Source organism: Metopolophium dirhodum, chromosome 5 (assembly GCF_019925205.1).
Source record: "Metopolophium dirhodum isolate CAU chromosome 5, ASM1992520v1, whole genome shotgun sequence".
Taxonomy (NCBI): Eukaryota; Metazoa; Arthropoda; class Insecta; order Hemiptera; family Aphididae; genus Metopolophium; species Metopolophium dirhodum.
In genome coordinates, this window is record NC_083564.1 from 28,878,209 (window position 1) to 28,892,167 (window position 13,959).

The following is a 13,959-nucleotide window of genomic DNA, read 5'->3' on the forward strand; positions in this document are numbered from 1 at the left end:
TGACTTTTTTACCAAAAGTTAATATTTACTTTAAAAGTTAAGTAGTTAGGTATTTGAAAGAAATATATTACATTTATATAACATGTGGTTTTAAATAAAATTATATTGCAGTATTATTTATTTTGTTTTCAGAGAACCTAGTAATTCCTACCAAATCTCTTTTAAATGATTCTATATATTATTATATACTAGTATGGATAATAATATGAGTGCCTATAGCATTCGTCTTTTTAATACAGTAATAACGAAGTTTATACGAAATTAAATACTTTTTCTTATTGTGTATTTCCATGCGAGTGTCTTCTGTAGTAGTAGAATAGTACCTAATACGACATAATATTACGTAGTACTGCAGGTTTTATGGTTTGGATATGTGAGATAAATACTTATAACATGGCTTGTACAGGGAAGTCGATAATCCGTTCGGATATGATCCTTCTAAGAGGAACATTATTCTACCACAACCACGGTACTATGCTGTATGTGTTAAACAGCGGAATAAATTAGTATTTGTATAACATGCACTTCGATATAATAATATTTTATCCAATAGAGCAGTGGTTGTCAAGCTTTTTATATCTGCGTACCACCTGCCAATTACCAATTTGTTTATTTATAATTTCGTGTTTAATTAGAATAGATTATAATATAGTATGGTATTCTTGACCAATGATTTGTTCTAATATTTTGTTTAAAATAATAATAATTACATTCCTCTTCAAGTGTATCAAAACGATATAATATTATTACAATATATTATGTTATACTATAGAGTGTTTCCAACATCGTATCTCCTTGCCAAAAATCTAATTTCGGCTCAATATTATAATAGTTGAGGCCAATGCCTATTAAGTACCCTTATAATCGACCGTCGACGTATCCAACTGGTCACGCGCTGAAACACACGGCAAAATCGCAGTTGAATTGATACTATTATTAAAATAGTATGTGAACGCATTTAACCGAAAAACAATAGATTTTGCGCATTGGTCACGAACATAATATTAATTTATTATACGAATATCATACGATATTAATGATGTTATGTATCGCAGCCGTCTGCAGTGGTTGACCACGAGGGCGATTTGCCCAGAGAAGGGTTCACACTATCTGTGCCCGTCACGGTTTGTGTTCTTTGTAGGTATTACATGAATATATTATAATATTATACGCGATAGAGTATAATCGCATCATATTATAATTGCCTAATAGGAACCTACGACAATTAGAATAGGTACTAAGTACCTAAACTATTACCATAAACGTATATAATAATATGTACTATAAACGAATAAACTATTATCGTCCATTATTTGTTATTATATTTGTATTCGTCGTGTAATAGAAATCAATTTTCGCTACGACAAGGCCGAGACGTTAGTAAAGAAGAAGAAGATAAAGTGTATAGATTATGAAAACATATATTCATATGAAAAATATTAAATAATTGACCTTTTATGTGACTCACATTATGTGTAAGTCTCTACCTTTCCCTTGTTTGAAAACACATTTTATCATGTCTATGTCTTTTGGTTCGTAGGGATATCATGATAATTATAATTTCTGTTTTAGGAATAAGATAGTAACATAATAACGAATGATGTCCTCGTATAGCAACTGATAACAGCATGCAGTATGATAAAAACGTAGCACTCGGCTTGATATTTTTTCCCTAAATATGTTTTTTTTTTTTTTTGGGGGGGGGGGGGGTGAGAGACACTGGACTTAGCTCTTGAACTATTTAAAAAAAATACCAATTGATGCGCATTCTAAGTAGACTTTTGTCAACATAGGTAGATACCTAGATATATATTTATATCAATATAATCACAACAAACATCGTAGTAATAATAAATGTTATAAGAGTTACTAAAATCTGTCAGAAAAAAAGTTGTACCCAGCCCAAAAACATATTCATGTTAAAAAAAACGTATTAAAAATGTACGTAATCTTATGTCTTTACTTACGGTACGATAGATAATAAATATGTATGCGTGTAGTATATTACATGCAAATAGTTTAAAAATTAAAAAGCAAATCTTTTTCTAACGTTATAACTTTATTAGTTATTTAATTTTCTAATTAATATTAATTTCAACTATTTCCAGTTAATTTGAAAAATAATATGTTAATTTAAAATCATACTTATTATCGTAATAGGTAATTAATTAATTCATATTTTTTTTTTGTTTAATCACTATATTTTAAAATACAGGAACGAAGAATCAATTGAAGTTTATATCATAATAATACAACAGTAATTGTTTATAATAGCTCATAGTTTGTCAGTATATTTTCACTGTACTCATAATGATATATGATAAAATTATAAATGTTGTACGATAGTATTGTGTGACTATATTATTTAAAATTCAAACCGATACATACCTAAGTAGGGTTACGACAGTCCACACATAGGTATAAGAGCTAATATTTATATCAACGCGTTTAGTGTCACGACTTTGTGTCGACTCATTTGTCGATGTTCGTTAAAAAAATGAAGAAAGTTCCAATTGTTCTGGTGTTAATTGTTAGCATATCATGCGAACTTATTCAAAATAATGAAAATGAATCGAATTCAGGTAAATAAATAGATCTTAAAATATTATAATGGATACAAGTATATACTATATAAACAACATAATATAATATTACATACATAAATTATAAATATAAATAGTAAATAATATAAAATATTTTAATTACATGTTTCTTACACAGATTCGTACAGTAATCCAGGAATTCTTTATGAAGCGATACACAATAATTGCTTGAATGACGAAAACGTTTTAGATAAAAATCCTTCTAAGATACCGTAAATACAAATAATATACAAATGTGTACCTATTAGTATTTTTGGTTTTTATTTCTTAGATCGCTGACGGAGAATCCTATTGGATTCTTAAAGCCTAGAGAAATTGATCTGGCTGATCGATGTTTTCCCAAACCAATATGTGATCCACTTGCTGTTTACAGAACCATAAATGGTAGTTGTAATAATTTAAAATTCCCAATTTGGGGTCGATCTAATTCAGCAAACACACGAATTATTGAAGCAGACTATTCGGATGGTACATATACTTAATATAAACGAATACTTATTTCAATGTTACAATATGAAAACTAATTACAATAATATTTAAGGTAAGAGCCAAGAAAGAAGAGCATTATCGGGAAATAAATTGCCAAACCCGAGGAAAATACGAACAACTTTGTTCCCAGACGTGAATAGACCCACACTTAAGTATAATTTATTGTTCATGCAATTTGGCCAATTGGTTGCACATGATACTGAACTAATATTCTCTAAAACTGTTGGTAAGTTTGTAAGAATAAAATCATGATTTTAAGATTCTGAGTGAAACTTAACACTGTTACAATAGATATGTACCTATGTTTTAGAATCTCACACTGAACAATACTTATACTAAAAAGGAGGTAGGTAATAAAAAATAAATAAATAGATCTTATTTATGTTTTAGATTCTGAGAGTAGTGATGATGTGGATTTTTTTTCTGTCTGTAAACATCTTTAGGTACTAGTAGAATTGTAGAAACATTTAATTATTTTTGTTTTGCGTCAAAATTGAGTTGCGCCTAAAAGTGGTGGCTTTAAAATTGTATATGTCGAAATGACGCATGTGCCTAATTGTCGTTCGTCCAAATGACCGCGTTCATTTGACGTGCGTCGAAATTACTGCGTCAAAATGTCGTACATTCATATAATAACACCCACACTAATCATCATTGACGACTAACACAAATGTCATGGGAGGCTGCAACTAAATTGCATATGGCCTTAATATTGCCCTTTTTTAAAGACACACAAGCAAGGGCCTCTTAATGGCTTTGATCGAATTAATTTGTTATTTTTTTTTATGGTACATCCACAATACTGTAATTTGATTAACATCTCTATTTACAGATACATAGTTGTTTATTTTCAAATGACGATATCAGAAATTGTTGTCTTTTTGTACAGACTATATTATTAAAACAAGAACAGCCTTTTTTATTTTTCTAGAAACCAAATCGATAACAAAATCATAAATAGGTCCTAACCTCTAATTAATTATTGATAGCTTATTCAATATAGATAGTATTAAATTGTAATATAAATGAATATTATCAAATTTGTATTACTAAAGGTAGTGATGGAAGTCCAATAGTATGTTGCAATCCGGATGATTCTACACCAGAAATTCTACCTCCTGATTGCCTGCAGATTACAATCCCGAAAGATGAGCCTGGTTATTCAAAAAACCGTTGTTTATCATCCCAAAGAGCCGCTGATACAGAAGATCTAGGTTGCCATATAAAACCAGTCAGACAAGTAATAATTGTGCATCCTTATCTCATCCAAGCCCTTGTTTTATCTATAATTATTTCCATCATAACCTAAAAAAAAAATTATTATCAAAAAAGTATTGAAAGTGTTTAATGTACCTATTTCATTATTTTGTTAGCAAATTGGAGTTACCAGTTTTATAGATGCTTCATTATTATATGGTTCAGATGAAATCACAGCACGTTCTTTACGAACATTCTCTCATGGAAAACTCAGGAGACAAATAGGACCTAAAGGAAAATCATATTTACCCAATGTTAAACAAGCAACAAAAGAATGCACCGTGGCTAATGATGCGACTGTGTGCTACGCTGCCGGTAATTTGTAATTATGTTGTTTATTATATATAAATAATTTATTATGAGAGTGCTTTCATGTTATCTTAAGGCCTCTGCAAACCCTGTTAATTTTTCATCAAAACGACCTTAGCGACTGACAAAAATTAAAGTAGGTACTTCTAGTGGTTCGATTTACAAAACGTAAAGATGTTTTAATTGGTCAACAAGTCTACTTTGCATCGGTCGGAGCATATTTTTATATTTTAGATATTTTTTAATATATTTAATGTTAAAAATTTATAAATTTATAAAACGTAAAATATTTACTCTCGTCAAGAATTTACTAAAATTGAAAAAGTGCTCCGACCGATGCAAAGTAAACTTGTTTACCAACACAAACATCTTTACATTTTTAAATCGAACTACTAGAAGTACCTTCATTTTTGTCAGTGCGACGGCTATTTCACATCTATAAATTGGTTTTCTAATGACTTTAAATGACTTTTGCATGTGCGTGCGTGTGACCATAAACCAGATAAGAAATAACAATGAAGTGTAAATTGATGCGGGTAGCGGGTGATGGTAGGGGAGTATACACACACTAAATAAATAATCATTTACTATACACACAAAGACGATCAGTAATCGCAGTTACGAAATAATTGCCTAAACATAACTCCTTAATAATGATTAATGACACATTTGCAGGGGCCTTTAATATAATATTATGAAAAATAATATACTTCTCTTATAATTTAACTTTAACTTTAATGATCCAAGTTAATAGTTCATAAGTAAATATGAACCTACTTATTTTTTTAAATAGCTTAGGACTATAGTTCCAGTTTAATATAAAACGTTTTAATTGTTGACTGTAACTTAAGTACTTAAATACACATCTCCATTAATTATAACATATTATATTGCATCTCTTCACCTAATAAAATATATTTATAATAATTTAACATTTGAAATACATTTATCAAGGTGATTTAAGAGTAAACCAACATCCTAATATAGCAGTTGCTACGATATCATTATTGAGAGCTCACAACCTACTGTGCGATGATTTTAGAAAAATAAATCCCGAATGGGACGACGAACGATTATACCAAGAAGCCAGGAGATTACTCATCGCAATGTATCAGCACGTGGTATACTATGAATTTGTTCCGGCACTTTTAGGTACCTATATTATTAATCATAATATCATTCTACCTATTATAGTAACAAATACAAAAAAAAATATAACTTATGCCTATATTAGATGTATTATTATTTATTAAGTAGGTAAGTATTATATTAATATTACCAAATATGTTCGGGTAAACCAATACTGTAATGTCTATGTTGCGCCTTTACGGTTAAATACGCAAAGCGGGTTATCGGGCAATGTGTACTTTGCCGGGCATTGTATTACCTACTGGCTACTATTTAATTTTTACGAGCAATGTAGGAATAATTTCATATTATCAGGACTCCCTTATTTATTGAGCCTTATGGTTAATTTTAAAGGTGAGTAGACAAGGTGAAGATTGACGAGATAATATATCGAAAGTTTGATAAAAGTACGTGTATTAATTTTACTTCGTGTTTTGTACGATTACTTCATACGTGAACCACGCCACTTAATTTGCGTATTTAGGCTTTTCTGGCCTGGGTACACATTTATTTCAAGGCACTTCATCGAGTTCTCGTGTAGTATATTATATTATGTTTAAAACAATTTAATTATTGTCGTATTACATAATGTAACATTATATAAGATTATTATCAAATACTAGATATTAAAGTTAATCGGGAGTATGTTATAAGTTATAATAATTTATTTGTATCTAATATATTGTAATATACATTTATCCAGTAGGTAGGCAGTTAATATTTATTTAAAGAAACAACAAATAAACACCAAAGCTAGATTTGATTTTTTTAAACAGCTTCTGTTCTTGCCAAATCTTCAATTATTTTGGCATAGCTGATGTTGTCAACTGTGCATCAATGTTAAGTATATACCTAGTCAAAGTATTTAAACGACACACATCCATGGAAGATATAAGCTAAATAATATGATTTAACCATTTAAAAGTACTGAATAAGCTGAAGTATTTAATACAGGTCAACATAGAAACATACGTAATATAATATAAATGTATGGTTAAACATCAAACTACATGTTACCCTTCATGGTTTTACACAAATCTATCTCTGGTTTAGTCAATACATCAGTCAACTTTAAATAAGCCTTTTAAAATAATTTCAGAAATGAGTACATTCGTTCGTAAAATATGTATCCAGATCCTCAGCATATTATTGATTTTGTAACTGTCTTTTTTTCATCCATGGTTAACCAGAACAGACTGCAAAAATTGTTTTTAGATAATGGTTCACCATTATTCGTTACATAACCGTATAATGCCATCATAATTGTAACATTGATACTTCCACATTTCAATACAGTATAATATATGTAATACATTATACAGTAACAATTTTTGTTGACACGTCGACCGTTGAAATTTGCTGCCCCAAAAAAAGTCTGTCCCTTTGCAACTGTATAGAATAGAGCTATACAAAATGTGTTCCGGGAGGAAGTGACCGACCGACGTCATATGAAAGTATACCTAAAATGATGAAGAAATACCCTTTAAAGAGTGGGTCTAACTTTTTTATTTTTTAATTGATGGGCAGCTATCTTTTTTTTTTCAAAACCAAACCTGAAATGTGCAAATTATTTTTATTAATTTGAAAAAGTAATTATTTTTTATCAAAAATCAATATTTTTAAAAGTAAATCGCGCAACTCCAACAAATTTAGTATTTACTATGGGTGTTTTGCTTATTGTATTATTTTACTGAACAATACCTAGAATAAATTAAAAGTTTGGTTTTCGTAACTTCCATGATTGCAGAATTATACGCTGTCGTTACAATCTTGATTTTCTTAGAATCGATCAGTATCGGTCGTTATAGTCGATAATCGTTTAATTTTATTTTCATCGGTACATTTTACTATTTTAGTTGTAGTGTTGTAATTTTACAGAATAATACAATAAGCAAAAAACCCATAGTAAATACTAAGTTTTATGGAATTATACGCGATTTACTTTTAAAAATATTAATTTTTGATAAAAAATAATTACTTTTTCAAATTAATAAAAATTTTCATATTTCTGGTTTTATTGCGTGTGTTGGTTGATAGAACACTTAAATAGCTTTAAGATAAAAAAAAATTTCGTCAAAATGTTGAATAGTTTAGAAGATACGCATAAAAAACTGTGTGATAGGTTTGGTTTTGATAAAAAAAAAGTTAACTGCCCATAACTTAAGTTAGACCCACTCTTTAATGGGTATTTCTTCATCATTTTGGGTGTACGTTTTATATGACGTCGGCCGGTCACTTGCCCCCGGAACACATTGTATACATATACTAGGGGGGCACCAAGCAACGTATCACATTTCTCGTAACATCTACGCACTTACTAGACAGCATTTAAAATGAAAATACTGAATATTCCAAAAACATTCTAAGAACGTTTTAAAAATGTTTAATAATATGAGTTGCATGCAAAGATAATGTTATTTAAATGTTTATAAAATATTTTAAAAATATAATAATTCAACAAATGCTGTATGGTTGACACTTTATTTAGTATACTATTATATACCGGCACATTTTAAATATTATTATATTCAATAAAATTATAGGAAAAGATTATGCCAAAGCAAACAAATTACAACCATTAGAAAAAGGTTATAATATGGATTACGATGAATTTTTAAATCCAACTACGATGTCTAGTTTTACCGGTGCTGCATACAGATCACTTCATAGCGAAATACAAGGATATATGGAGTAATGATGATGATAACATTAAGACTTTTTTTATACTTATTTAAAATTGTAGCACATTTTTATATGACTGATTTTTTTACAGTTTGGTTAATGAAGCCAGACAAGTTAAGTCAAAAATTCGCCTGAGTGACTTTTTTCAAAGAACTGACATAGTGCAGAGAGGAGACAATTTTGATAGTCTTACTAGAGGTTTGCTTACTCAAATTTCACAGGAACAAGATCAATATTTCACATCAGAAGTATGATTAACGGTTATATATTATCCTAAAGAAATTAATTTCATGTCTTTGCATATAGAAATAATAAATTTGATACTGTAATACTATTTATTATATTTTATTGATTTAGGTTAGCGAATATCTATTCAGAATTCCGAATAAAACAGTAGGCTTAGACTTGCCCAGCTTTGACATCGCACGTGGTAGAGATTTGGGAATTCCATCGTATAATAAATTTAGGAAATTGTGTGGGTTGAGCGAAGCCAAGACTTTTGAAGATTTTACTGATCAAATATCAAAAAAAGTAAGTACGCCAATAAATTGTGCCTTACGCAATGATTGGATATCTAACGATTATAGTTAGAACTCACTGATTATAACTATTGAATTAATTATTAATAAAACATATTTTTCAAGAATGTCGATACCTTAGCTAGCTTATACGAGGATCCAAGCGATGTCGACTTTTACGTAGGTGGTATGTTGGAAAAATTGAAACCGGGATCTTCTTTGGGGCACACGTTTCAGTGTATTTCTGGAGAAATGTTTTTCAGATGGAAGTTTGGCGATAGATTTTTTTACGAATTTGGAAACCAAACAGGATCTTTTCGACCAGGTAATTATTTACACTATCATTGAGTATCTATGATATTTAAAGCTTGATTTCAATTTTTTTCACTCACCGTATATATATTAAATTGTTTGAATAGATCAACTTTCTGAAATACGAAAATCGACATTATCACTCTTAGTGTGTATGACATCAGACATTCAATCAATACAACGCAATGCGTTTGATGTACTCAGTAAACAGTGAGTATTCTATTTTATATATTACCTATAATCTATATAATAATGATAAGATGGTATATTTTTGAGTATTGACACCCTATAGGTTAAGTTGCAAAAAAAAATATTTCAAAATCAGAAAGTTATCATGCTTATTGAGTGTGTTTTTTCTTACTGATGGTGTAATATGTCCAATTTAGGGTTTTTATGATCTTATATTATACTGTAGAAAATATAATACATCTTAGTTTTACAAGTACTTAAATACTATTTTTCATTTTAGAGTACATGACGCTATTTACTCTATGCCTTATTAAGGTTTTATATTTTTAATATTGTCTAACAAAATCTCACCTAGGTAGGAAGTAGGGACTGAACAAAATGAATCACTAGAATTATACCTAATCTATAAATTAACGAAATAACTAAATTAAACGTTAAATTTATTTTAACATTGGTCCCGGGTAGGTACCTACCAACTTTTAAAACAAGAACAAGTGAACATTTATCAAAATAGGATTAGTTAAAATATAAATTTAAAAAAAACACGAGAAATGTTATATTGGCTTAGTTAAATTGCAGATAGTCGCTAAGACAGATAGGCACATTATCAATAATAAAGTACTATCTATTGTGGAGAAACAAATAGAAGAATAAACAATACAATAAATACTTTTTATGGAAATAATATTACCTATATTAATGAAATTAAAAAGCATAGGTAGGTTAGATAGTAGCTAGTACTTATCTTTTTAGTTATTTAAAATAAATAAAGTTGAGATTATTATAATACAAAATATATACAATAATGTATAGAATGAAAATATGAATAAATATATCTATAATAATTGTTTCCGATTTACTTTTTTTTCAGTAATCCATTGGTACCTTGCAGTTCCCTACCAAAACTCAATTTGGATCCTTGGAGAGAATGGAGGGCTTAAGAAGTATTTCCAAACAAATATTTTTCTGAAAAATGGTGATCCCTGTAAAAATTGTTTTCTTGGCTTATATGTAGCCCCGAAATAATATTAATATAAAACACTGTAGTGCCTATACTGTTTGTCTTTGGTAATAAATTAATAATTGGATTCAAACCTATTAGTAATGTTGAAATTCAGTACCGACCTGCCTAGTTAGTAGTAGAAAAAAATAACTAGATGCATACCTTGCTACTATTTTTGTTTTAATACCTTCCTGGCTACCTATGTTTGTCCTCGTATTTTTAGATAAAATCTTATATTCCTATTTTAATTATGTCAAAGATAACCAACACTCTGAAACGGGTCAACCAACAATGTGTTTACTGTTTAGGTATTCGATATAAATACCACTCTAGAGTATAAATTATACAGTTTTGTATATTTGGTATTTAGCATGATAGCAAGAATGCAAGATCACTAGGTACCTACTTTATAATGTTAAGTCTTAGATTCAGGAGTGGATAGGCCCATAGGGAAAATGGAATTTTCCCTGTGGGCCCCCGTCTATGTTTTGGTTGGGAGGGGGGGGGGGGGGCACTCGGGTCTACACATTGTTTTTTTGCAGAATAAAATATTCACCAAATAGGAATAGTTTAAATTTAAAACTATTCATTTTTTTATATAAATTATTATAACTTACTGTTATTTTTAATAATATAATAATACTACGACAAGTCAAGAATTTGCTTACGGATCTTTAACATAGTATTTTAAATTGTTATCGTTAATCGAAGACCGAAATATCCTCACGTATGTTTCACTAACCTACCATATTTTGTTTTTAGTACAGTGATATTTAATACGGAATTTGTACGATAAGACCCTCAATTTGTACAAATTTTTTTTCAAAGTTATACGAGCATTTGTGTGGGGGTCTATAGAAACGTTTTGATATTATATTCGGTCATAAAAAATGTACATTATAATATATATAATATTAAGTTACATAATATAATAACTAAAACATTTTTGTTGAATAATAATATGAATAGCAATAAGAATAGCTATCTCTTCTGGTATACTAATAATTATCAAAAATTAAGCATTTAAGTAATCATAAAATATCAATATTCTGACCCAGTTAATTTGTGATGTACCTACAGTTACCTACAGTCTATTAGTTAGTCAGCTACAATACAAATTTAAGACAGTAATTTAAAACTGATGTAACATTATTTGTGGGTACTTACCGATACGCTTTAAGTATTATTAAATAAATTTCAATTCTGTGATATTTGAATTACCTACACAACATGTATAGGTATAGGACATAGGTACACCATAAACAATACATTAATATACGTATATTATTATACATAATATAATATGTATAACTTTTATCCAGGGATTGAAACTGGTATGAACCGTTAAAAAACCAAAACAAAAAACAAAATCGAAACCAAAACCGGACAAAAATTGGAAACCGGTATTAAATTCAACACCGAAACCGGAAAAATTAGATTCCGGTATTATAATTTAAAACCAAAACCGAAAAAAATTTAATATAATATTTAAAAAACAGTATTTTTTTTGAAAATCATTGGTATCTTGATTATTTTGGAAAGTTTAATCTACACAATAGTCGATTCAAATAAAATCCCCCTATTCAGATAAATTAATAAGATATGAATGAGTTAGTTCAAACAATAAAAAAAGCCAAATTATTTAAGAATTCTATGATTTTAATGAACACCACTTAAATTAACATTTTTTTTTTTAAAATCTTTAGAAATTGTTTTAATTTAGCGTGTACGCTTAATTGATAGTTAGGTACCTTCGTAATACCCATATAGGTATAGAATAGGTAGGAAATATCTAAATGATTTTTATCAAGTAAGTATGGTAATTGAAATGAAAAGAGTCTGAATTTTGAAAAAACTTCAAGAATTTGTGTTAAATAGGAAAATAATAAAAATATAACTCAGTTATGATGAGTAGATGGATAACCTGGCAAGCGTTTTTTTTAATAAAAACTCATTTAAAAACAATGTTATTGTGGCAGATCAAGTAACCCGGGGGGTCACGACCCACGCAGATACCGAGACGACGACATCCATACCCGCCAGCACGGACTAGCGAGGTGCCGATAGCGAGGTGCCGACGAATTACGGTCAACAAAGTCAGTGCATGCTCCAGTCAACCGAACCATTCCGCTGGGATACACCAGTGACCAGTGGCAGTTATAATCAGACGGGACGAAGACCAGGTCATCGAGAACGAGTTGTCGGACGAGGAGTTTCTGTTGGGCTGCAATTTGTGCCTGCCGGACACGGACGACGAAGGTTTGTAGGCACGCCGACGGCGACGTGTGGGTGGGGGGAGGAGAATGTCGTGCCCTGGAGTCTCGGGAGTCGGAATCGCCAGCGAACCTACTTATCTTTTCCCAAGTTCAGTTATTACTATAATAATATAAATTTTTTTTCTATATTCCAAAAGTAACTATTGGAAAAATGTCTAAAAAAAACACAGAAATATGCATAAAATATTCATTTAAAATCGTAAAATAAGCCTTTAAAATAAAAAAAAAATGGGAAAATGTTGAAATGTTGAATGTAAAATATGTACCATAAAAGTTTCATAGTTTAAATCGGTATGTCAAATTATGGGCTCACATAGCATAATATCGTACGATCAACCAGAATAAATATGTAAATGTATACAAATCCACGTTATAGTTATAAGAATATTATATATTGCATACAACTTTTTTAGACCATTAATTGTAAGTATAATATTATTATGTTATAGCTGTTACACTTTAAATTTTTATCGAACGAAATACCCTAACCCACCGCCCACCACTTAAAACCGAATAATATAATGTATTATAACGAAACATAATATAGGTATAATAGATATTATAATATATTAAAAGAGCATTCTTGACTATCACATATACAATCAAACGTCTTACATTTTGTAATGTACCTATACATTTGTTTTCTACAGCTGTGGCCATTGATATTAAACGGTTTGACAGAGGTTATTACTCGTATAGTCGTATCACAATATGTCCTCCGATTTCCGAGCTAGGGATTAACATTATATTATGTACAATGCACCGGTGTCGTGCGAAGGCCCGGGTAGGTAAAATATATCGCCCCCCCACCCAAAAAAAAAAGGTCACAATCATAATATAGCTATAGTCCGCGACACGAAAACCTGACCATGATCCCCGGAACCCGCGCCCCGTGCCACCCCAGGAATCCAAACAATCCAGTCACGGCAGCCGCATGCCACGCCCTACACGTATAAATTAAATTAAATGTAAATTGTATAATATTATGACGGATATACAAACCTAACCTAACCTTTTTTTTTTGTACTACATTGTCTAACGATGGCGTGGTGGCAGTGCGGCTTGGCATAATATTGGTAGAACATGCTAACGATACCGGCTCTGGTGGCATAATCCTCAACTCACCTATTCGATATAATTATATAGATATAATTTTATATTGGTTAGGTATTTTTCTTTTTATAATAAACTAG

General features: G+C 29.9%; 1 protein-coding gene across 1 annotated transcript; it reads left to right on the forward strand.

Annotated features, from left to right (window-relative positions):
• The first annotated feature begins 2,422 nt into the window (after positions 1 to 2,422).
• LOC132944902 (peroxidase-like) lies at positions 2,423 to 10,588 on the forward strand. Its single transcript, XM_061014447.1, has 13 exons — positions 2,423 to 2,582; positions 2,722 to 2,815; positions 2,875 to 3,071; positions 3,145 to 3,318; positions 4,148 to 4,332; positions 4,466 to 4,664; positions 5,613 to 5,810; positions 8,330 to 8,477; positions 8,560 to 8,716; positions 8,826 to 8,999; positions 9,113 to 9,311; positions 9,406 to 9,508; positions 10,359 to 10,588. Exons 1-13 carry the CDS (start codon positions 2,483 to 2,485, stop codon positions 10,426 to 10,428), a joined length of 1,998 nt encoding a protein of 665 aa, XP_060870430.1. The 5' UTR covers positions 2,423 to 2,482; the 3' UTR covers positions 10,429 to 10,588.
• The last annotated feature ends 3,371 nt before the right edge of the window (positions 10,589 to 13,959 follow it).